The sequence below is a fragment of the Monopterus albus genome, unplaced genomic scaffold (genome assembly GCF_001952655.1).
Source record: "Monopterus albus unplaced genomic scaffold, M_albus_1.0 scaffold134.1, whole genome shotgun sequence".
NCBI classification, from domain to species: domain Eukaryota; kingdom Metazoa; phylum Chordata; class Actinopteri; order Synbranchiformes; family Synbranchidae; genus Monopterus; species Monopterus albus.
Genome location: NW_018128014.1, coordinates 2,479,809 through 2,505,563, shown reverse-complemented (window position 1 = coordinate 2,505,563; position 25,755 = coordinate 2,479,809). Strand labels below are relative to the sequence as shown.

The 25,755-nt window shown below is 46.7% G+C and overlaps 1 protein-coding gene across 4 annotated transcripts in view; it reads left to right on the top strand.

Annotated features, from left to right (window-relative positions):
* Positions 1 to 22,608, top strand: part of pthlha (parathyroid hormone-like hormone a) — a 24,795-nt gene extending 2,187 nt beyond the window's left edge. Inside the window, exons 1-4 of one of the 4 annotated variants that reach the window (XM_020613547.1) lie at positions 14,658 to 15,444; positions 15,707 to 15,817; positions 20,633 to 21,169; positions 22,387 to 22,608. In XM_020613547.1, the coding sequence (XP_020469203.1) occupies positions 15,711 to 15,817; positions 20,633 to 21,146 (621 nt within the window). In that variant the 5' untranslated portion in view covers positions 14,658 to 15,444; positions 15,707 to 15,710 and the 3' untranslated portion in view covers positions 21,147 to 21,169; positions 22,387 to 22,608. Of the gene's footprint in view, positions 1 to 14,657; positions 15,818 to 20,155; positions 20,556 to 20,632; positions 21,170 to 22,386 lie in introns of those variants that run through there. The other 3 variants (XM_020613548.1, XM_020613546.1, XM_020613549.1) reach the window with 3 other exon arrangements.
* Positions 22,609 to 25,755: the final 3,147 nt, after the last annotated feature.

The following is a 25,755-nucleotide window of genomic DNA, read 5'->3' as shown; positions in this document are numbered from 1 at the left end:
TATGTGTAATCTAAACCGCGTTTCGGAGTCGGCTGACTGGGAGTGTGCAGGGAGACCACAGAGCTGTGCTGGCAGACGCTCTGGCAGTGCTGGTAAGCCCCGGCTTACTTGGAGGCCTCTGTCGTGAGCCGCGACTGTATTCCTTTCTACTTTGGTATCATAACAAGTGAAGCTCTCTGGGTGTAGAGCGACACCGCACACATTATCCACAACACAACGCCCACCACTGCTTTAAATAGTCTGCCTGTCACATATGGATCCTCTCACACTGTGATTGTCATGACTGTAAGGAGCACTGGGGACATTCAGGAGGACAGGCGGACCTAATATGAACCAGCCTGATATTAATTCATCTAAATGAGAAACAGTTTCAGAGCTGTGTTCACAGGAGGCTGCAGAAGTAAAAGGTGGAGGACTGCTGTGGTGCTAGGTTCCCACGCTGCCCTGGGCCTTGTCCCACGGTGACACGGTGGTGTCAGCAGCCAATCAGAGCGTCTGAAGGCACAGACAGCTCGATGACATCACAATGCCTCAAAACAAAAAAGGCAGCTTTATTTAGCGGTGTGTGGAATCCCACCTTCGTCAAACAGCAAGCCACCCCCGCCAGTGTAACAGCCGGGTGGTGTTTACAGCGAGCAGAGGCCAGCGGACTGAGACAGAGCGTTTTCTGCTCTGTGTGTGTGTTGGCAGCCACCGCAGCCATTTGTGGCCATGCCTGAGGTTTAGGGAGTTGAAAGAGAGTGTCTTGCCTGTGTGGGCCTCCAGCTGGAGAGAACAGCAGAGACTCAATTAGACCGGGGCCCCCAGGGGCCCGACACAGCTACCATGAGGAAGGGCGACAGTGAGGACAGTGGAGTGCTGAGCTGTGTAGTTGCAGCTGGACTGGAAACAACAGCGGCAGCTGCTGCTGGTGCAGGTCGAACATGGAGAAACTAGATACAAGTCTGAACAAGCAGAGAAACAGATTTCAGTGTGAAGCCACCCAGAAAACCACAGCCAACCCCTGCAACTAAACACAAGGCAGCTTCGCACTGCCCTTCATGTTATACTCTCATGTACCTGACAGCTGCACTAATGTTTCAGATTAGGATGTAGCAGAAGCTCATTTAGTGTCACCACAGTGTTGTGTATCACTGCTGCTGAAATGGCAGCGGGGCTCTTCGACCAAGTGTTTAGCAAAGGCACCTGAGCTGTCCGAGGAACACACCGCAGGATGGCCTGAGGCACGTTATTTAACCTCGGGACCTTCCATCTGTATGTAACACACCTGTGTGCTGAACTAACAATGCACAATAGTGTGCAGCTGCCACGGTCAATCAGACATGTAAGTCCTCACCTCGGCTGCTATTTATGAGCTTTCAATGACCATTACCTAGAAAACCATCTGAGGAGTTTCTTGTGGCCGAGTAAATGAGTCGTAGCAGGGGGCTGTTGGTCTGGGCGCTGAACAAGCATGAGCTCATGCTCACAATGTCAGCCTTGTCGCTCACCGCTGAGAGCTTTTTACCACCAGTGTGGGCTTCATCGTCGTGCTGCCGGGTCAGACCCCTGGTAGGTCTCGCTCATGTTCAGACATCAGGGAAGGAGCAGAGGATGGGGGTTCCATCCTGACTGGTTTGTATACATGGCTGAGGTGAAGAAGTTGGAGCATCAATAAAAGCAAAAGGCAACAAAGTTTATTTTTTTAATAGTCTTTTAATTAGGGCATCCTGCTGTGCCCTCTTCTTCTGCTCTGGTTTAATGGCACTGACCGACCGAGAATCAGCCTCTTGCTGTTGGGTTAGGGTTAGATTTGGCTCTACATTTGGATGGAAACTCAGTCACTGTCTTTACTTGTTATGTTTTTACTGTGACCTATGTGTGTGCTTCATCACAACTGCAACAATGGTGCCACGGGCTCAAAACGGCGAAGCACTGGTTTCTTAACCGCTGTGAATGCTGGGCTCTTGTGCCTCAGGGAGCCTGTTGTTGCAGCTGCAAGCATGTCCTGCTGTATGTACATGGATAAATCCACATTCAAGCCATTTATCCTGAGAATAAAAGGCCTGCCTTGTCTTTGATTTTACTCCTAAGATGTTTCAGAGGGTTGAGAGGTTAAAGGTTTGTGGCCACCAGCAGCACTAAGGAGCAACGTTTTATGTGCATTTCCTGTTTAGTTTTGTGTGCACGCAGCAGCTGGTGGCATCAGCACACAGAATGGGACATGACAGTAAACATAACAAAGTCTTCTGAGTAAAGATAAGGCATCCTCAGACCTGTGATTGTCCAGAGACGTCCAACCAGCAGCTCTTTACATATCTGGCTCTGGATTCAGTGACTCATGAAACCTTTAAATGTTTGGAAACACTGAAAGTCAAACCTAAAATGATTGCAAGCTTCCAGCCAGCATCAGCGTCACCCCTCTGACACACTGAGCAGCTCCAATAATAGAAACCTCATTCCAACTTTGGACCAGATGCATGTTTGGGGTTGACTTCAGGTTGTCTCTGCTGCTCTGGGACAAACTGAAAGGGTCTCCACAGAGAGGGAGGGCTCGTGCGTCAGAGTGCGACTCCCCTGGCGGGAAAAGTGGCGTGTGTGGAGCTGTGAAGAGACAAAACCACGGCGTGGCTGGGCTCAGATCAGTCTGACTGCGGTGCTGCTCCGCCATGACTCTCAGGCTGCTGTGTTATTATAGCATTATCCAATCGGCCCCATCTGGCCCCGAGAGGTTTACTCTTGTTTCGGCACAGCTTGTTCAGCTCCCCCACATTAGGATGTCGGCCATCAGGAAATCTTTCCCTCCATCCCCAGTCACCTGACCTCCCCACCCACTCACACACCTGTTCCCTTCCCTGCAACAATAGAAACATGACCATCTGAAACATTCTGATTTTCTTGCTTCAGATCTGAGAACCAACTTGGACGTTTTCAACACACAAGAAAAACACGTGCACTGTGTCAACTCAGTCTTAATACGAGATCTGTGGCGCTGTGGACTCTGTGAACGTATGATGAACTGTTTTTCTTGTGGCTGCTTTACTGTAGTTTCCATGGGCAAAGGTGTCCTCAGAGATTAAGCTCGCCTACGAATCTGTAATTCCAGCCGCAGTTCTTCCACTGCAACACAGGGACGTGCCGGCAAACTGCTGCAGAGGGCAGAGCCAGCACAATCAGACTTTTCAGCTGAAAGCTGCAGATGAAGGAAGGTGACTGTGGACACCAAAACACAGACGCACACTGGTGAAGCTGACAGAAGCCGTGTAGGAGCCGGGCGGCGGCGGTTGATGTGAGATGGGTGTGTCGTGTAGCAGGCAGCACAAAGCGGCTGGAGAGCCAATAAAAAGTATAATTGCACTGCAGTGGAGCCATCAGCTTGGCCTCACTTCAAATGTTTTCACTTAGTTTCGATTTCCAAGTTGACTTTCTACCACACGAAGCAGATCAGACATGTCGCTGCTAAAAATAGCTCCAAGAAACACTGCTGCTAATAGCAGAGTGCAGTGTGGGTGCCTTTCTACTTACCTCATGTTATTTATACAGAACTTTACCTTTACCTTTACTCACACACAGGTACTGAACCCGTGCAGACGTCTACACTCTCTGATGGCCCCAACACAAAGCAGTTCTCAGCTTTCTGCTTGTGACCTTTTGTTTCCCTGTCTGTTTTCTGTTTGTTATCTTCTCTGTTTTGTATAGTGAGAGGAGCACGATGCCCCCACAGGCAGCGGCCAGCAGGGGGGCGCCTGTTACCGCAGAGGAGATCTAGTCAGTTCATGATGAAGGGCCCTCAGCTGCCATTCGATATGTTGTGAGTCTTGTGGTCCTCATGTTGTTCTTTGTGTTTTCGTTTTAAAATCGACTCGGCTATGTTCTGCATAAATCAAATTATGCTCTCAAAGTGGAACCATACTGGGAACATGTGAGCACTGACAGGGGATAGGGACAGTGATGTACGCTCTGAGTCAGGGGGAAAGGGATTCTGGGAACAGAACCAGAAGAGTGGCGGCAGCTACACACAGGCCACACACTCATTCACAACCACTTGTATAGACAAACATGTTTTTATTGTCAGTGACATCAAACTGAGAAATTGTGTTTAAATTCTTTGCCATCTCAAGAGCTCAGAGTCCCAATCCTGGTCCTGATTCTGTTCTGGTGTTTGGCTCGGGCCCCTGTCTTGGACTCTGGACTTTGGCCCTTGTTCATCCTGGACTGTTGTCATGTGTTTTGGCCTCCTGGTTGTTCCTGCCCGGACTCTTCATCAGCCCTGGTCCCTTGTTCGGTTGATAGACTGCTAACTTGCCCTGCCAGCCCACCCGTCTCGCTGTCTGCGTGCGGGGCCTCAGGCTCTGCTCGCTGTGTTTTACATCCAGTTTTACACCCAGCTCATGGCTCCTCATGGCAGGAACGTCCCTGATCCCCACTCAACCTGAATGACTTCTGGGTCGAGGAGTGATCATACAGGAGACTTGGGATGCACCCCCAGGCTCCCTTTGACTCACTCACTCATTTTGAATAACAGCCCGTGTGGTCTCCATCTGTTTGTCCCACCTCTTCAAACAGTGAGGGTCCACACACTTGAAATGTTCACTTTCAAAGACATGAAGTCCTCGGCGGTGTCTGGTTGTTATTTAATCCATCACAGTGGCGAGAACAAATCGACTTCAAACAGATTCATTAGAAGGAGACAGTTGATTCTGGTCTAATATTGTGTCTGTATGTGCCTCTCAGCTTTACGTCTCCACAATAAACCCAACACTCAGGCATGTGGAAATGTTTTACTGCTCCATTTTCACCTCCCAGTGTCTGTAGAGTCTTAAATCAAAGCCACATTGAGCTTGTAGCAGCAGCAGAGCAGAAACATTCAGGACAAAATCCCGGACGATCCTTCTGCTCCACGTTATCTCGTTAGTGCCATTTCACTGTTTCTTTTCTCTCTTTAATCTGCTCTTTGATGCTGTTAACATCAGACATCAGCCGGACGTTTCATTAGGAGAGCTCGTTTCATCTGGGTTCACGGATGACTAATGTTTTCCAAGACTAAAAGAAGATGTACTTGGTGAAGCGCTGATGCACAGCGGTGCAGTTTCAGCCTTCATTACTGTCACAGCAACGTGAGCCCTCCAGCTGAATAGTTCTAGCTAATTCTGCACATTACATCACTGCTGGGCAGAGTGTGGTGTCACAGCAGAATGAAACGTGTGTCAGGATTAGATTACATGCTGTGTAATCCAGACACATCCAACAAGCAACAGACAGCACAGCCTGTGCACATCGATACACCAGTGAGAAGTGACTCAATCAAAAGGTGTGAAGCTGTTCGTCAGCTACAGGTGGAACGTCCTGTTGTAGATCATCAGTTCAAACAGAAAATAGCTGAAGTAAAAGTGAGAACCAGGATTCCCGTGGGTCCCTTTAGATTCGACGGCATGTCCAGGTTTTTGCACTTGAAGAACAAATAAACAAATTTGTGCTCTTGTATTAATTAGCTTGGATTTAACACAGGATGAACTCAGGCTGCTCAGGTTTGGCAGGTTATATGTGAGGTCTTTACAGGAAACAGACTTGGAAAATCACCCAGTTCACAAAAACCCATAAGAACTCAATAAATGTCTTTGTCATTTTCTTCTTCAGCTTCCATCTAACTGAATGTTCAATCAACAGCAAATTAAATTGTTCATGTGTACCAGTGATTAAATCAAGATATGTCTTTTCTTTCTATTTATTTTCAAATTATTGCATTTTTAACTTATATTTTTATTATCAGAATGTACCTATGTAGACACTGAGTCCTAAAGACAGATTACCTTACGCAGCGTCTACAGCGCCTTTAAACCCAGGCGTGTCGGACCTGCCCGGGCCAGAGTTCTAGCACAAGGTGCCGCCACCAGCGCAGCCCTTTGTGTTGCCTGAGTGTCGTCACTATAGCAGAACTGCATTTAAAGTGTCTTGGGTAGAAATCTGAAATGCAACTTTTTCATGGCTGTGTAAGAACATGTTCTGTAGCCTGTTTCTGCCCTTGTTGGTCTGACCTGTCCACTCTACTCAGCTTTATTAATCAGAGGTTCCACTAGTTAGTAAGTAAGAACATTAAACAGCAGTAAATGCACAAGCCTTGGATCACTCTCAGGTAATTCTTGGAGTGTCGCCCTTTGCTCTGGGAACAGTCAGTGGCACTGTACTGTATGTGCTTCCTGGCTTCGCCGAGAACCTGGTGGAGTGGGAATGGCAGCAGGCAGTGTCTGGCTTCGACTCAGTCCTCACTCGTGAAGCAACGTTTGACCCAGTGTTCACAACGACCCTTTGCTAAACATAGAGAACTGGGACCAGATGACATGGCTGGAAACCGGAGTGCTCTGCTTTCATGTTGGAGATTAGGAGGGATGCTACATAAGCCGGGGGAGGCGTGACCAGCAAAACCACTACTACCATGTTGTGGAGAGGTTCTCCTCCAGCCAGTCAAACACAAGCCTGACAGCTGGGGGCCATTAGTTAATGGAGCAGGATTAAACTGAGGGAAACACAGAGACGACACCAGACGCTCTGAACACTGTTTTCACAACTGGCTTTTAAATTATCACATGAACCTGCCTAAGTAAAGTTTAGGTAGGTGCAGAACGAACACTGTGGGGTTGGAGTTAGGTCGTGTGGTTCAGTGACGTGCAGGAGAGTGAAACTCAATCAACAAAGTGAGAGTGACGTGACCTCAAAAATGGCAACAACGTTTAGCAGCAGGGGCCTAAGAGGACACAAAGTGTTCATGTGTCATGTAGTTTGACTCTGAAGTCTGAGCTAAGGTTGTGGTGCGTTTGTGTGTCTTTGTCAGGGCAGGAAAGGATGACAGAAAGGGGACGTGGGAGGGAAAACAGAGTGAGTAAGTTCATGGATCCTTCTGCTACTGTGAGGTGGTGGTGATGGTGGTGACCGGCCTCTGATGTCAGCAGGCGGGCTGTGCCTTTTTAAAAAGCCTTTTTGAGCTTTCACAAACAAGCAGAGAGAGGACGAGACTCTCGAGCAGCCTCCAAGAGCCACAGGGCCTTCTTCTCTCCATAGAACAAGAGGTGCCAGGATTTTACTTTTGACAACTCGTCACCAGATCTGGAAGAAGCCAGGAGCTCAGACACAGGTGAGCCAGCGTTATGGTGTCACAGCAAGGTGCTCGGTTGGTCGCAGTTTTCTGAGTGCACAAATATAAAGTGTGAGGAAGAGGACTAGAAAATGAAACGGGCTCAGCCTGTAGTCCACAGGACTCCAGGGTAATTGCAGTCAGGCCCAGTGACCCAACGAGACTTAAGGTCAGGTTTTGGGTACGAGGACCCAGGTGGCACCACAGAGAGCTCCAGTGCAGATTGCCGGGGCTGTTGTGGTGCTGAACTGCTCTTCAGCAGACTACCAGTTGGACTGTAAGGCAGGCCAGCAGTTCTCATTCGTGACTGGCCAGCGTCCAGTTCTCCTTCACACATCCATGGTATTCAGCACACAGACGACAAGTTAGTGCCGGAGTCAGCGTTCAGACTCTCCAGTGTCTCCTTGTAAATGCTGATCAAATCATGAGCGGAAACACACAAACACTGCTGCGAACGGCAGCGAGTTCAGCCCAGTTTCCCTGCTGGCAGGGCAGCACTAACCATAATCAAATCTAATTGAGCGCAGAAACATGATTCCAGGAGCGACACACCAGCAGATTGAGCACGCCCATCTGGTGACATCTGCAGAAGTCACCCAGAGACACAGAGAAAGGCAGACTGCAGGCGCCTGTGCACCGCTGGCTGTTCGCGTGAACACACAGCGTGCACCCACAGCGTGCACACAGGAGGACTTGCTGAGCGATGTGGTTCCATTTTTGCTGCTTATGCTGTATGAGAACTTATTTATAACTCACTGGCTCCTTTTTTACACGATCCGTCAATTAACACAGACGTTTAGTTTCAGCAGAATTGAATGAAACAGTTCCTGACTCCATTCTGTGTTAGTCAAAGCTCAGACTCTGCTTTGACCTTTGGTTTCTATTCTTAGTTAATTCAGACAGTCGATAAGTCACTTGGTCCAACAACAGAAAATGAATTGCCAGCTTTAATAATCCATTAACTGTTGAAGATGTTTTTCAAGCAAAACACTTTTTCTGGTTCCAGCTGCTGAAAGCCCACGGTTTATTACCTCTGATAGTCTCAGACAGATCACGGGACAGTGGGCCACTGGGCACAGATGTAGGAGGCCCCTACGTCTCCTACACTTCTACATCTCCTTCTGCATAGGTCTGTGCTTGTTTTGCTTTTTTGGGGGTCTTCCCTGTCTCTTTTCATTCATTTGGTCTTTTTCTGTTTGTAGTCGTTTTGCATTGTTGTGACCTTTTGTAGTCGTCTCATAGTCATTTGATTGACTTTCCAACGGGAAGGCTAACAGTCCCTACTGGGTTCGCTGGTCCAGGGGCCACGAACCCCCTTGGGCCCCTGGTAGGTGCATACAGTTATCCATCTGTGCTGATACCAAACTCAGCATCTTTGGGTTTTGGGATGTGTCAGCATTGGACATGACGGTTAGTCATAGCCACGCTGATACACGACACTTTCCCAGTTTTAACATTTGTCATGAAACAGCATTTGAATGTGTGAATAATCACCTGTGACCATGTGAACTAGCTCCACGTGAATTACATATATTTGCTGTTTCAAATCAAACATATTGTAAAAAAAATGTTAAATCTCTCCTTCCTGGATCAGACAAACCCAGATTCACTGTTCTTATTCAGGCTACGTTTTCACATTCAGAGGGTCACTGGATCGGGCAAGGCAGTGAACATGGCAGTACGTCTGCTGCGGTTTTCAGTGCGACTCTGCAGGATGACTGTCTGTGGTTGCACCGCGGTGGTGGAGCATGTGTTCCTGTGGTGGGTGTGCATTGTAGAATCTGTCTTTATGGCACTAAGAGTTTCTGTTCATCCCGATCCAAAAAAAGCTTTCCTGAATTCCTCCGTTAAATTATGTCACCGCCAAGCGGAGGCGGGGCTACAGAGGAGGAGGGCCACCCCTGAGAGGAGGAGTGGGCAAGACATCTTATGGTCTCTTCATCATCCCTCAATCATCATCATCCATCAGCCTGCCCCCCTCCCCATTCTCCCAGCTGCTGCTCGCACATCCAGCATTTCTCCATCCTCCATTCCTCATGCTGAGAACTCCTCTGTGATTTACTGCAAGACACACAGCTGCTGTTCAGCTGCCATCACAGCTATTAAAAAGAGTCTGAGGACACTTTAGTGAATTTGTTTCACATCCAGCAGGGGAACAGAGCCATGTTAAGCCTTCAGAACTCCTTAAACCTGTTATAATACAGGGGGATGATCATACAGAAAGGATCTTTAAGAGTGTGAACTTTAACAGAGCAGTGAAATACCCAGGCTGCGTCCACGTCTCAGGCCTTAATGCTCCGACCTTGTTGTGTTGCTGCTTCCTGTCTGTGTGTGTCAGGGCCGTGTCCGGTTTGAACACTGCTCAGCTCCTAAACTGCCACATGTGCACAGGTATAACTGAAATGTGAGCCACGTGTACACAAGAATAAAAAACAGGTAATGCGTGCGACGGTCAGCTGACCCAGTTTCCTCCCAGACTGGTGGGTTACGATATGTTCCTCCCAGTTTGGCCTGATCAGAAGCTTCTCCATAAACGTCCTGGTCTCTCCACTGACCCCGTCGCTGTCGTCACTCTCCTCCATGTTTATTGTTACTGGTCTGTGAGGGGCCGACGCCAAATGATGACGACAACCTGTATGTGCAGAGGAGGAGACATTAAAAAGACCACATGGATACTGATCTGACTGTTCTGACGGCACTCACACAATCAGAGGTCAGAGAAGAATCAGGTCTAGGAGCACATACGCAGGTGGCCCAGATCTGGTCTGAGGACATCTGGTCTGTTCACACTGCTGTGGACCTTCAGGGGCCAGAACCATAGAACTGTGAAGATTCATGACCAAAACTTACAGAGCATGCGCACTGTTTCCATCAGACTGATAAAGCAACATGCATGCCCCTGATTCTGTTTTATAAATCTCTGTCTCTGTGGAACTGGGCACATCTGGAAGAGCTTCTTTACTACTCCCACCTTCAGCCATAAATAGATGTAGACACACCCTTAATCGACCATTTGCATAAAAAAACTGCCTCTGATCCACAAGACATGGCAATGAAAGCAGCACTAGAGAAGGGAAATATCTGAGCCACAGAAAAGACAATTTGTTTGGTGGATTCAGCTCATGGATCACAACCAGAAGAAAAGCTGCTGAATGGCAAAAGATGTCAGCTGTCTTGTTGTTGACATAGCCAGATGTTCAAATTAAATCAGAGAAAAGCAGAAAATCTCTGACGTTTTTGCTCAGAAAGGATTAACTGGCTACTCATTTGACCCCTGATTTATGACTGTAAAAAGTCTGATTCTGCACTAAGAGACATATTTTGCTCACTTATTTCTATACTTGAAGGGAACCTGGAAGCTACGACTTGAGGGGGTTAACATGGTTGCGCTCACAAAGATTGAAAGTGGGCATTTGTTTTGTGTATTTCATGCTCTACCAAAACACAGCAATTTTCTATGAATCTAAAACAGCTTTCCTGGTGAGGCCCCACATGCTGCTGCTGCCAGGAAAGGGCTTGTTTCTTCTACCTGCAGGTAACGTAGCTTTCATATGAGACCTTTCCCTCCAGCCGCGGCCCAGCAGGTGGGAGGGTCACACACAGGTAGAATTTCCCACTAATCACCTGATGTACCTCCTTTTGTTCTTGGGTCTAAAAAAGAGTCCCTGGACTTTATGTTCCTGAATTGACTCCAGCCAGAGGAGCTCGGAAACTGGAAGGAACTGGACTAATTTACAGACAAACTGGGGGAAAGTGCTCCCATGATTCTCCCTGGCACTGCTCATTCACCATCATAGCACTGACTCTTTTCATACGCATGATGACTTGGAAGGAACAATGGATTCTGTTTATGCTCATTAATGAATGACAGGAGCTGTAGAAAAGTCTGTTGCGTCACCATATCCAGACTTCATGTTGGCAGCTGCACAGTTAACAAATAATGTGTTCATTGTGTGCTTGTGGTGTGCACACAGTGACCTTTACAGTGAGCGAGTCTGATAACTGAGCAAACTGGAAATACACTGTGATTCCACTCCAGTGGCTCCAGTGTTGAGTCAGAGTCCACACTGCAGGGAAGCCCCCGGTGCCTGTCTGGGGTTGAAGCAGTTTGTGGAGCACTGCCCATGGAGGCTGACATAGCGAAACATCTGGAAGTGCTTGGTGAGCCGTCCATCTGCATGTCATGCTGCTCCTCATACTCAGTGTCCACACTGAAGGGAGGCGACTGATTAGTCGCCGCAAAACAGACCCACGTTCATCGTGTTCTATGGACTCATGACTGGACCCTGGGGTATTCAGCACAGAGGCCTCAATGGGACATCAACATGTCTGATGTGCCCCCACAGCTCCACTACACCACTAGCGCCACTCGTTCTCCAGATGTGTTGATGTCAACAGACGTTAATCTGGATTTGATTAGAGGCTGTATTTAATATTTCTTGGATAATGTTCACCAAGTGTAATGTGAACAGCTCTGCTGCTACAGGTTTTCAGCTCACAGTTCAGTGTTGGACCACAGCATCCCGGTTCACTGTCTCCACTCTCACAGCGCGACCTGCTCGGCAGCAGACAGGGCCAGTCAGAGAACAGCTGGGGAACACAGTGGAGCGTTTAGCTGCTCCAGAGCCAGAGGTTTCCCTCGGGAGGTGGTGGAGACCAAACCCAGAGTGAACAGAGGGCAAGCACTGGGCTGAGGCTAATTAGGGGGACATGGACACACTGCACATGGAGGAGCAAGTTGATCTGTGTCTGCTGGGCGTGGACATAGGAAACGAGTGACATGTGATGACGTCTCAGTGTTGTGTTGACAGTGTATTTCTGTCTGACCTAATGTGGACAGGAGCACAGTTTCTGCAGGTGTATTTATTCAACAGTGGTTATTATTGCAGTATTTTTGCATCCAAGACAGCACCTTGGTTTGGGTTTGTCCTGCTGCAGCCACATTTCCACCATTCATCTATCCTGTTTATCGGGCTGTTTCAGCTTTTTTCACTGGGTACTAGTGAGATTTTGTGCACTCTCCAATGCAGCACGTGGTGTTGAGATGCTGGTGGTGCTGGCTGGTCCAAGCTGCCACATTGAAGCAAAGCAGAAACCATGAACAGTTAGTCAAAACTGTTCTTTTGTTATAACTCCTCCCTTTTTAGCTGAACCACTCCACAGTCATTCCAGTTACCCCCCAGCCCCCACCCACTGCTTAGTCCAGGATAAAACTGGTTCAATCAGCTATCGTTTAACTTGTTCCTGCTCCAAAAGAGAAATCACAAAATGTTGTGTGAAGTCACAACGAAGTCAACTGGCCGAAATGTAAGTAAGATCAATCACGTCTTTTGTTTGAAACCCAGTTTTCGCTCAGTACTGGGGCATAAAAACTCATAAATCTCAGCTCCAACATGTTGATGCCACAGACTTGTGTAAACATTTTTTCCCACAGATGGTTTCCACATGGTCATGGGGGGGGTCATGCCTGAGAGATACGCCCCTGTGCATGTGATTTGGCCTGGCTGTGTCTCTCATAGATCTGGTCCTGATGGTGAGGTGACAGCTGGAGCACATTGCTGGTGTTTCAACACGTGTCAGTCAGAGAGGAGCAGGCGGACGCGCTGCTGCCCGCACTGTTTGTCTGTTTGCTCTGTGGAGGGGAGTCGACCCCGATGTGTGGAGGTTCGCTCGGGAAACTCAACGCGTTTCACTTAACACCACTGTGTCAACATCTGTATGTGATTATTTTTTGAAATTAGTCTGATGCCAAAAGAGTTTTCTAATAAATCAAGGCAGGATTGGTGAAACTTGCCGCAGGCCGTGTTGCTCTCAGCCCCTTCGTCGTGTTAGCGCAGTGTGTGTGACTTTGATGATACAAACAGGCGTCTGACATTTTACAGTATTTGTTGGCTTTAACGAGCTTGCCTCCTTCATTCACAGCCAGAGCTGATCACTTGTCAGATGTTCAAACTAAAAGTACATGTGGCCATGCTGAGATGATTCATTGATTAGCTGACAACTTTATAATTGATTCACTGGTCGAACAGAACAAGCAGGTCCAAGGTGTCGCCTCAGGCTCTGTGTGTTTGTAATGTTTTTACTGAGGCTCAGTGGGACAAACAACGGACTGATTGATTTCCACCATCTAGAGCTGTGCACACAACTGACAGCTGATCTCTGGTTTTACATGCCTTGACACAGCGCAGGACCCGGAACAGATGCAGCTACACTGGAGTTACTTAAACCTTTTTACAGAAACACAGTCAGGACTAAACCTGTGGTTCCCAGGGATTCTTTGGCTTGTGGTCTCTCAGAATAAAGCAGTTTGTAGTTGAAGCCCACCTCATATTTAGGATGTTCAGGATCTGTTTAAGAGCAGTTTCACCACAAAGAGCTGCTTCCTAAATGTCTCACATGGACTAGTCTAAATACCTGCTTTCACTGACCTGTCAGATTTATCTGGTGGCCCTTTAGAGGGATGCAACACCTAGGCTGGGACCCACTGGACTAGACTAGCTAACCAGCTACACATGGAAAATGCTGCTGAAGCACTGATGACTCAGGATCAGTCACCTGATGTATTGTTAGTCACAGACGCTGTTACTAACTTAACTACATTCAGATGATAACATTTATGTACTTTTATTCCAGTGAGATTTTAAGTGGGTGGCCCAGCAGTTAGTACCGTTGCCATTTGGGTTTGAACCTGCAGCCAACTGCGGCCTCTCTGTTTGAAGGCTGCATGTTCTCCTCCAGGTGGACTGGTGACTGTAAACTGTCTGTAGGTGTGAGTGTCTGTCTTTGGGTGTCAGCCCTGTGATAGACCGGCCACCTGTCCAGGTGCGCCCTGTCTCTCACCCACTGTCAGCTGGGATTGGCTCCAACACTGGAGTCCAGCTGTTTGTCTATGAACTGCAGCAGCAGGTTAATGAATGCAGCTCAGTGTGAGAGGTTACATCAGAGCACATTGGGCCAGAGAGCAGTGACAGCGTTGGTGGTCTGAAGTTTTGAGTGTCAAGCAGTTTGATCCACACATGAGGAAGGTTTCCAGCCATGACTCGATTAGACAGATTAAATTCCTGTAACCTGATGGACCGACCTGTGTGGGGGCTGCTGAAGCCTCAGATGGGAATGTGAGTTTAAAACCAGAATTTGACAGTTCATTAAAACAGGAGCAAAGTGAGCCCAGCGTCTCTGCAGATGACAGATTTACATGTCTGAAGAAGCCGAATCATGTGATGTGTAAAACCTTGTTCACAGTAAAGTGAAACCAGGAGGCCACATGCTGTCGTGGTGTCTTGTCTGAGATCATAACTGTCAGCCATCTTTAAATGCACTGCTGGCTTTTGTAATGACCAACATAAGAAGCTGGTCACTGCCTCAGACAGGAACCACCACTGAGTCACAGAGCAGTGAAAACATCATGTTTCACAAACTTCAGTTTGGATTTCAGAGTATCACATTATTAAATTACAAATTTAAAATTCTAAACTTTTCATTTTTTTTAAATGGAACAGGGTTGTGGCTACACCACGTGGTCCTCCAGGGGGCGCAATAACGTCTGTCCGCCCAGATTAAATGGAAGATAATGGCTGGATGCATACAGGACCTGAGTGTATCCAGCTGTTTGTCAGCCTACACACCACATAGCGACAGTCAACATAAACAAGTGGACAGCGTCCCTGGCGCTGACCCATGGCTCCTCCAGCTGTGACTCACAGTGTTTGCTGTATCATTCTCACCGTCTTTGCTGTTTGTTGTTGACATCTTTATGTGACACTGTCTCATGACCAGTGGGTGTCCAGTTTTTGGCACTGACCAGCCTCCATAGTTTCGGCAGTTCTTTGACTTGAGCGCCATCCTCCTGCCAGCTCCTCTGCTGCCTGTGCTCTCTGACTCCTCTCACACTCAGACTCCACAGTGAGTGGGCAGAGACATCATGGAGGCCCTCCTCTGTGCTCAGAAGTCCTCCCCTTCCATTCCCTCTGACCTGCTCTGTACTCAAGCAGCATGCAGGCAGCCTTCCCATCACATGGCCCCGTAGCAGCCGCAGCAGCAGCAGCAGCCTCAGCTCGTGCCGCCGCTGCCTGCCCTGCCATCACTCCAACACTCGCCTCCACCTGCAGGACACCGGGAGCAGCAGCTCTGACTTTAAGGACTTGTGAACAAAAGTAAAGAGTCAAGCTCCTGGATGCCTTTTGGCTTGTGGGGAGTCTTTTTCCATAGGTGCCATCACCTGGACTGGCTCTCATCTGTGGTGGAAAATCAGACTGGAAAGTTTGAGAGAGGACAGAAGTGAATTTCTTTCTGTTACTTTATCTTTTTCCACGTGGGACAGACGTTGCTGTGGGGGAGTAAGTTTCCCATTAACTCGTCCTCTTCTTCCCCTTGCCCCCCTTTTGTTTTGGTGTGTTTCATTTCAGCTTTGTTGTGGCTTAACTGGGAATTTGCTGTGAAACATGCTGGCTGTGCAGCTGTCTCGTCTCGCCTGCAGAGCCTGACGTGAATGAGGGTTAATCGTTTCAACCACTGGGGCTCAGTTAGAGCGACATCGAGCTGTCCAGGTATAAATCAGTGCACCTTCAGCTCAGGCTGCTGCTGTGTTTGTCTCTACAGAAAGATGTTGTGCTCCAGGAGAATCCTGCAGCAGTGGTGCTTGGCTCTGTTCCTGCTCTGCTCTCCGGTGCCACACTACGGACGGCCGATTGATGCCCTGAGCAGCAGAATGTAAGTCTGGATGTGATTTTTGCACTTTCCAGCTTTCTAACTTTCACTCCTCCTAAAATCAACCCATCTGTGCCCCTGAACCAAAGGCTCAAGGAAGCAGAAAAATGAGAAAGTGGAATAAACTTGTAGGTAATCTTTTTTTTTTTTTGATACTTGCTAGTTTCATTTCTTTCCAGCCCCTGCCCCCCCCCCCACATGGTGGGTGAGAAGAGGCTGGAAAAAGTGCCAGCAGCTGTTTAGTCAGCCCTGGGCCACCTGTGTGTTTACTTAAAGCAGAGAGCGTCTCCGTGTGATAGGGCTGAACCCCCCGACCTCCTCGCTGCTGCTTTCCACCCCGGGCACCTCTTTCTGTGGCACGTTCAGGAGGACTGAGAGTTTCAGACCACTGTCCTCTGCCTGCTGCTGCCTGTCTCTGAACAAAGACTTTAAGTCTTTGCAAAGGAAGGAAATGAATAATGCTGATGTTTGGCTCGGCTGCAGCCCAAACCAAACCTGCTGCTCCTGCTGAGGTGTTTGATGCCAAGCAGGATAAATGTGCTTTCAAGTTGTTAAGCCAGAATGCTAAACACACAGTAAGAGCTTTTTCTCTCTGGAAAGACGATAGCGCTGAGACAGTTTTTGGATGTAATCAGTCTTTAATTAGGCCGTGGGAGGATGCTCTGACAGCAGCTCAGAAACCTCTGGCCTCTCTGACTGAAGGAAGCTCAGAGTCCCAGGGGAGCGAGACCACATGTGAAATGCATTCTGGGAGCTAAAGGAAGAACATCAGGTCTTTAAAGTGATTCAAACTGTGTATTGTCCAGGTTTACGTGAGCGTTAACGGGCTCCAGCAGTTTCCACACTCGGGACAACAGACCATTCTCTCAGTGTGTGTGGAGCTTCTTGTGCTTATTTCAGGGGAAATGGAGCTCCACCCGCTGTGTGATACACAGGACGGAGTTAACACCATCGAGTGGAAAGGAACACGCGGGCACCATGAAAACACTGCAACAGAAGTCGCAGAGCAGTGGATGCGCGTGACCTCTGACCTCCTTCATCTGTTGCTGTGGCCGTCACTTAGAAAGATTTGGCTGGTTTTCAGCTGGATCTCCTGTTTTTTAAGCTTAGGAAATTAGATTTGTCTTGAAAATCTTGTTGCATTGATGTGACAGAGGTGAGAGCAGGCGGTCCCACACTCTCTGGCCTCCAGTCACAATGCAGTCAGCATATGGGCTTCACATCCTTCTAATGCCTGTGGATCTGCCATCCAGTCCGTTAATGAATCAGTTGATAAATTGGCCTTTGAGTCATTCGTCACTGTGGATTAAAAGCTACCAAACATGATGTTTGTAGCCTCTCGGACGTCTTACATCAGAGGAACGTGAATGTTTGTGGGTTTTAGATATGATGACAGACATGTTTCACAGTTTCTGGTGTTCTAGCGAATAAAAGATAAAATACATAATAAGTGGTTATTTATCAGTGAAACCTTGAGGAACGTACAGAAACTCTTCATGGAGCTGCACCAGCCTGAACAGTGTGAAACTGTCCACATTTTGATTTGAATCCTGAGCGATCTGATTGCTGACGTGAAATAGATTTTGAATCTGACATCAGGCACATTTCTATGGCTTCTGGTACTGAGTGGTTACAGGCTCCACTTGGCTCAGGCTGCACGTTTCTGGATTTTTTTTGTCTACTCAAATGCTTATTTTGATACTTTTGAAGCCTAAGGGGCTGGAAGAATCCGAGCAAAGTCTTTCAAATGTAGATGTTTTTCCTTATGTGCAGCTGGTCTTGTGGTGGTTCTGGTGGTCTGGGATCAGAACCCCCCGTTAGAGAACTGTACAGCTCATCGTGAACATGTGGGAGTCGATATCTGAGGCCCCACAGCTTCAGGAGCTGAACCAACAAACATGTTAGCCTGTTTCCAGCAGCAGTAGGTCAGCTGGGAACTGACACACTGTAGGAAACACGCTCCCACTCTCAGCCCTCTCCCACAGAGATCAACAATTAGCCGCAGGCAGGCTGAGCACGGTGAGCACTGGAGCGCTGCCACCTCAGGATGTATCAGGGCCATTTCCCTCCTCTCCTCGCTGCATGGTGTTTGATGTGAGCTTTATTAAAGGTAAAAACAAAGCCAGATCACTTTTCAAAGATGCGCCTCCCACTGTGTGTGGGTTTTCCTCATTCACTCTGCCATTTACAGGAAATATCTGTATGCATATAAACAGAAGCTGCTCTCAGGGGCTCCCTCTGTGTCTGGGAGGCAGGTTTGGTTCATATTATTCAGCCGAAAAACACACTTTCACACAAGGGAGGCTGAATAAGAAGATCCCTCTTTCGCTCCTAGTCTCCTGCTGGTCAACTGGCCTGACATTTTTCTTTCTGTTCAGACACCTGACCGGTGTTTGGCCGGCTGGCACTGGTCGTTTCCAGGCTTCGAGCCATGCCCTGTGCCTCTCTGCTTTTCTAAGAGTTCAGACTCTGAGTAACGCAACACTGTGGGAAAGCAAAACCTGAATCCTTCTGCTGCTCCAGCTGAATGTGAAGGACACCAGGTCAGCCTCCTCTGCCTCTACTGACTCATCTCTTCTTCTTCCAGCCTTTAAAACTTTTGTCCTTGTAGCTGAACTTTATTTTATTACATCTGCCAACAAATGGGTTAATGCATGTTTGACTCTGTTGATCTGTTTTTTAAGTTACACTTATTTGGCAGGTGCTCTTGTCCCACGGACACATCCCAGTGTAGGCTGGTGTAGCAGCACCATGGGAGCTGGGGGACTCTGAGGCCTTCCCGGGCTAGAAGAGATGCATAATCCTCCAGTGTTTTGGGCCTCCTCCTCATTTTGGATGTACCCAGAAAGCCTCCTCTCCTCTAATGCTACTTCACCAGCAGTTGGTGCAACGTGATTAATTGAAATGACCAGAACTCCTCTGGGAAAATCACCTGACGGGGCACAGCTGTGTCAGATGTAAAGTTTTGCATCCAGATGCAGATTAAAAGATTCAAAACAATATTTAAAAACAGCAGGTATTTGTTTTGTGGCAGTCCATTTGATTTGAAATACAGAAATCACCAAGTCTTTTTTCTCTGATGGACCACAGATAACTGGCTGTTTAGCTCTCTAGCTCTGTGTGCCACAAATCTGTCCGTTAACATCAGTATTAATGAAAAGTGAAGGGCCAAAGGGTTGTCTTCGCTATGACCGTAATAATGAAGCATCAGAAGGAAAACTGGCATTTTCCCTCTTGTGGAGGTCCTGTGTATCACTTTTAACAAGCCTGGAAACAGATTCAGCTCCTGTGGTTCAATGAATCACTTCGCTGCCTGAGTGCAGCAGGGAGTTGCTGTCCTGAGCTTTTCCAGCCTTTTTAACTGAGGAGTGGGGGGCTGAGAGCAGGGGTCTCTGAGAGTTCATCTGCATCTAAGAGACAAAAAAGTTTTCCATCACACAAGACATGATGAAGAAGCCAAACAGTGTTCACAGTGCTTGTCTGTGCTGCTGCTTCCCCCTCATTCTTTAACTTACACTGCCCCCTGCTGCTGACTCATGGGAACTGCAGCTTACACCAGGTGTGTGTGGGCAGCAGGTGTCTCTTAACCACAGTGTGCTTTAATCACAAGACTGAAAAATGTTCTTTTGCTTTTCCCCTTTCAGTTGTTCTCTTTTCAGCTAATATGAATGAATGAAAATGAAGATATGTGGTTTTTACGTGGCAGTACAACTAAACTACTCGTCTTCACTCAGTACTTGTACTTACCTATGTACACTGAATAATACATATTCTAACCTTTAAAACAAAGTACATGAACATCCACGACATGTAGTACTTGAGTTTCAATGTACTTCTTCCCCATAATTTTTATATTTTCAAAAAAAAATTAATACTGAATAAAAAAACTTAAGTAATATTCTGACTATTTCTTATTTGTTAACAAGCTGGTCACTGTGTGCTTTTAGGACCCTATCACACAAAACTATTCACAAAATTTTAAAAATATAAAAATGTCAGTGAATTTTGGTGGAGAATTCAGCCATGTGCTGGAATCAAGCAGGGCTGTTGTGACTACATTCATAATATTTAAATGCAGGGTGTTTACTTATGAAGAAGTATTCTGACACATTTAACTTAGAAAAATTGCCACTTTCCCTCTCTCTACAGGAGGTACATGGCATTACCTCATTTGGCAGACACAGGAGTTTACAGTGAGTCAGGACATCTTTAAAATCTTCAGCTGTAGAGTTCAGTTGTGGTGGTCCCGTCCAGACAGTAAGGTCGTGGTCAGACATTTTTTAATGTGTTTTTGAGCTTGAAGGAGTTGTTTTTTACTCTTTTGTGTGTTTTTGACCATTTGCTGAGCAGTGTGGGCCGAGCAGGGCCACTCAGCGCTGTCAGGCCTCCATAGCTCTGCTGTCACAGCACAGTTCTTATAGGCCTGAAACTGTGAGCTCAAATGTCACTGTGGCCTTAAGCTGCTCTACTGCACTCTCAGCTCAGTCTCCAGTATCTTTACGTGCTTCATTAAAAATAGTACTTATAAGTCCCACGCTCCCTCTCTCAGCAACAGCCATGTGTGGTGCTCCTTTCCATTGCAGTTATGAAATGCTTTGAGCTAGTTACGTCATGACTCACGAGGAAAGTGAATATTTGTGCTGTTGTTCTGGTACATGTACTGCAGAATATTTACTTGTAAAGAACAATTTTCACAGTTTTACTGAATGACAAATGTTTTTCTTTTCCCTGGCAACAGGAGGTAAGTATATTTCAAACATATGAACATGAAAACTGGTACAGTCTAATTGAACCAATTCTTTCATGTGATCTTTGCAGAAAACGCTCTGTGACTCACGCTCAGCTGATGCACGACAAAGGTCGGACACTGCAGGACTTTAAGCGTCGCATGTGGCTGCAGGAGCTTTTGGACGAAGTCCACACGGCGGAGATCCGTGACTTTCCTGTCCGGACCACAAGCGGAGGAGGGAGCAGCAGCGGCGCTGGCGTCGGGCTCTCAGGGGTTGGACTGGGAAACAACCTGAGCACCACCGGCAGCACCCAGCACTCCAAACCCCCTGGAGGGAGCAAAGACCTCCCCATCACCTTCAGGGTGGAAGAGGAGGAGGGTACCAACCTACCACAGGAGACCAACAAGTCAGAGACATACAACGGCAGCGTCCTCAAAGCACCAGGCAAGAAGAAGAAAAAAGGCAGGGGCGGGAAGAGGAGGGAGGGAGAGAAGAGGAAGAGGAGGGTGCGCTCACTGGAGAGGAGGCTGGAGGATGAACTGGGGAGTGGACTCCCCCTGGAGTGGAGGTCTCTGCTTGGCCTTCAGAGGGCGCTGCTTTAAAACGCCGTCAGTCTCTGACAAAGGTGAGTCCACAGGTCAAAGTCTGGCAGTCAAGGAAAGTTTGTGGGTACATCCCAATTCCTTTAATGGCATCCACATTTCTCTCGTCTTTTCCTTGCATCTTAGCCCCACTCACGTAAGATGCAAGGAAAAACTGTGTGGAGAGAGGAATCAAGGAAACATGTTTTTAGAGACATGAGACCTCCCTTCCTCCGACCCTTTGTCTGAAGCATCCAATCACTGATTTCTGATAAATGGCATGTCAGGCTATGAAAGACTTCTGTGCAGGATGCTCTGTTTTATCTTCGCTCATGGCTTCTCCAGCAGCTTCCTTGCTCCTTGGAGTACATATAAGAGCTCTGGGATGTCCTTCGAGATGGCAGACTGCAATGACTTGAGTGAGGAGTGATCAGATAAGGGAATTGGGATTGACCCTAGTGTAGTGTTTGGAAAGAATCCTCAATAATAAAAACATGTGCTCATTCAGGACAGAAAAGAGAGAAACGGTATTTTGATTTTCTGTATGTCCTGCGCATATGGTGAATTGACAATAAAATCCTTGAACCTTGAAAAGTGACCACCTTCAAAGCCATGACCGGGACGTTAGATGTCCAGGTCGTGGACTTAGAGGACTGAAACTGCATCAAGCTGCAGCTTTACACAAACATTTGTGTCGACTTCTGTGGTTCGAGTCAATGTGTAAACCATCACTTTCAGTCCACTGAGGTATATTCAAGGTGTTGACTGAAGCAAGCAACACAATTGTTTGCCAGTGATGGCGCAGGGACTAGAAACATAACATCCCTCAAACATCAAAATAAAGAATAAGGTTGCATTTCCCTTTTGCTTCAAACTAGAAGAAAGCATTTTACTGAGAACAACATCCATTTCTCTATGTGTATCACATACAACTTGGCCAGAACTGCTAGTTTTGGAAGTTATAATACAGCTGCAGCAACACTCCAGATGACTCCTGGTAATATGCTGCTGAGGTTTTGACCAGATAAGACATGTGAAGCTAGTTAGTAGTTTCTGTTTTAGTCTGTGAAGAGCTGTTGCAGCCCTGTCCTGTCACTAAAACCCTGTTTGGATGTGATGCTTCACACCTAAAATTAAAGCTGGCCATTTGTTCTGACTGGGTCAAACAGTCCTGGCCAGCAGGTTGCGGCCATGCCGCTGCTGTGCTTCAGTGTGAAACCAAAGCAGTGCACTAACCTGTTTGTCCTTCTCTGTGTTGCAGAAACCCACGGACAGCTGGAGTGGACTCCTAAATACTCCTGTTACAGTCCTCTGTAATAGTGATTGTTTGGAAAGAAATTGGAAAATATTTATTGTCTGTAAATATTCTAAATATAGCGGAATAGATGGCAGAGTGTGATTCAAAAAACTGATGTGATGCTCTGTAGGGCGACAGATTTCCATCTTTGTGCTTTTTTTTTTTTTATTCCAATCATGTCAGATTTGTTTTGCTGTAATTTATTTTGTCTGAATGGTGTATTTATTTTGTAAATGTATTGAGGTGCTGCTGACCTTCTATATTTTTGTACCATAATGCACTTTAGATATATAAATATAAATATGTATACCATTACTGTCGTTTGACTTGTTTTTGTGGTTGAATGAAATGAAGAAAAGCGTCATTTTGTGTCTTCTGACTTCACTCTGGATGTTTTCGGCATGTTGTGTTCGACCCTCTCTGTTTCCTCCACCCGCTCTGTTTCTCAGTGCCTAAGTTCATATGTGTACATAAACCAAACATGGCTCGATATTGTTGTTTTGGCACTTGCACTGAGATAAACACCCTGTGCTGAACAGATTAAACATTTGACAGGAGCTGCTCTGAAGTCTGCTGCGTCTCTAATGTCACTTTGTCCTGTTATTGTTAACAAAAACATTAAATTTGCAGTAGTTGCTATTTTATGCCACAAACTTCACGTGAACTAATGGGGAAATGGCTCAGATACATTTCTCAAAGCTGCAATAATTGATTTTGTTTGCCACAAAACCTGAAAATGTAGCAAAAGCAATAATAATAATAATAAGGATAATCACCTTTATTTGGCCAAGTATGTTACACACACAAGGAATTTGTTTCCTGTGCAGAACCGAATCAAGTGTTTTTATTTTGCATTAAATGCTAATGAAAGATGGACGGCAAATTATTTCCACCTAATCTCAGTTTAAGTAGTGAAACAGCTAAAATTCTTTACTTAGAGCTGGGATTGGCTCCAGCCCCCTGTGACCCTGGTTAGGATAAATGGTATAGATAATGGATGTATCAATGGAGAACAAGGGGGAGCTGGTACGTGTGCCACCAGGGTCAAAACTAAAGCACATAAAGGGGGTTCACAAATTTAAATCGATAGTGGATAGACGGGTTTACTGATGTGAACAGTCTGAACTAAACAAAAGGAAGCATTGTCTTGGCTGTGTAGATCCAGTGTTGTGATAAATACACCAAGCAATGAAGGAGATGAATAAAAATATCCCTCACCTGGAGCTCAGACTCAAAACTCTGACACAGACTTACCTTTGGGTTCTTTACCCTGACACTGCACAGTGGTTTTGCTATATCCTGGTTATTCGTACTGGTACGAAACCATTGATGGATTATGAGGCACGAATTTCTAAAAGGCCCCCACCCCTCCTACGATGGCGCAAGAGTCCCAGACTACATGCAGTCATTTCGTGTCCCTTTGCAATCACTCTGCTCTATCTGTTGTTGTTTCAGTCCCTTAAAACAGTGACTCTGGCTCAGTGCCCCCTGGAACCCTTGAGCCCCTGGACCGTGGCCTATTGGCCTGTTCAGTGATCCATCTATGCATGTGCATATGACATTCAGACTCACAAAGGATACACACATTATTAGTATCAGGAATAGTAACTGACACCTAAGTTTAAAAAGTTGATTATGGAGCAACATTTCTTGAAAGCAGTTCAAGAAAGCAAAGAACTGCAAGTATCATGTTAAAGTAAATTAACCTAATGGGAAACCAGGCAGCACATTTCAGTCTGGAACCAGATTTGTCAGAGAGTCAGAAAACTCAAAGAAACTCTTCTCTTGTTCAGAGAAAAGCATTTGGCCTCGTTTTCACACTGGCTTTAAATCAGATGAAAAGCTGAAACTCTTCCAGAGCCAAAATAGAAGGGCATGAATAATCACCAAAAGTCCTGACCAAAACCAAACATCCCCTCCCCGACATGTAAAGCTGATCACAGACTCTCGAGGACCTAAACGAATGTGGGTCCATTTATGTTGTGTGAGAGGTCATTAGCACTGCTGTAGACTTTGTCCAGGACTTCTGGATCGGTACTGGTTCTCAGGGGAGTTTGTCTGGAGGGAGGAAGAATGACCCAGTTACAGTGTTGAAACCTTTTAATGTTAGGCTGCTCCTAACCACTGGAGGGTGGAGGGTCCAGATGTGCATAAACAGTCAGACTATTCTAATCTGTTCTGTCCTAAGAGTCTGGAAGCTGCAGAGAGAAATGAGTCAGAAGTCATCAATATGCCCTCTGGGTCTCTGCAGCAGGGAAATCCATCGGGCGGCAGCATGGGAAACATCCACACAGATTACATCAGATCCAGGATCAGTGATCCTGTGGCAGGGCCTCAGTCCTGGGTCAAGACTGAAGGCCTCCAGCTGTGGCTGCGTACAACAGGGTGAGTGTGAATACAGTACGGTATACAGAATGCAGTAGGCATCTATCTATTTGTCTGTCTGTCTGTCTGTCTGTTGTCTTTTTTAATATTTACGTATTTATTTATATAAGTCTTAAAGACATAAAGGCCTGGATGACCTGCAACTTCTTACTTCTAAACTCTGACAAAACCGAAGTCATTGTGCTTGGGCCTGAAAATCTTAGAAATCTGCTGTCTAATCATATAGTTACTTTAGATGACATAGCTCTTGCCTCCAGTACTACTGTGAGGAACCTTGGAGTCATCTTTGATCAGAATATGTCCTCTAGATCTGCCTTCTTTCACCTGCGCAATATTGCAAAAATCAGGAGCATCCTGTTTCAAAGTGATGCTGAAAAACTGGTCCATGCATTTGTTACTTCCAGGCTGGACTACTGTAACTCTTTACTATCAGGATGTCCCAATAATTCCCTAAAAAGCCTCCAGTTAATCCAAAATGCTGCAGCCAGAGTACTGACAGGAACTAGCAAGAGAGATCATATCTCTCCCATATTAGCTTCTCTCCACTGGCTCCCTGTAAAATTCAGAATAGAATTTAAAATCCTTCTCCTAACATACAAAGCCCTTAATGACAAGGCTCCATCATATCTTAAAGACCTCATAGAGCCTTATCATCCTAACAGAACACTTCGCTCTCAAAGTGCAGGTTTACTTGTGGTTCCTAGAGTCCACAGAAGCAGAATGGGAGGTAGAGCCTTTAGCTATCAAGCTCCTCTCCTATAGAACCAACTCCCAGTCTCAGTTCGGGAGGCGGACACCCTCTCTACCTTTAAGATTAGACTTAAGACGTTCCTTTTTGATAAAGCTTATAGTTAGGGCTGGATCAGGTGACCCTGAGCCTTCCCTTACTTATGCTGCTATAGGCCTAGGCTGCTGGGGGCCCCATGATGCTCTGAGTTTCTCTCCCCT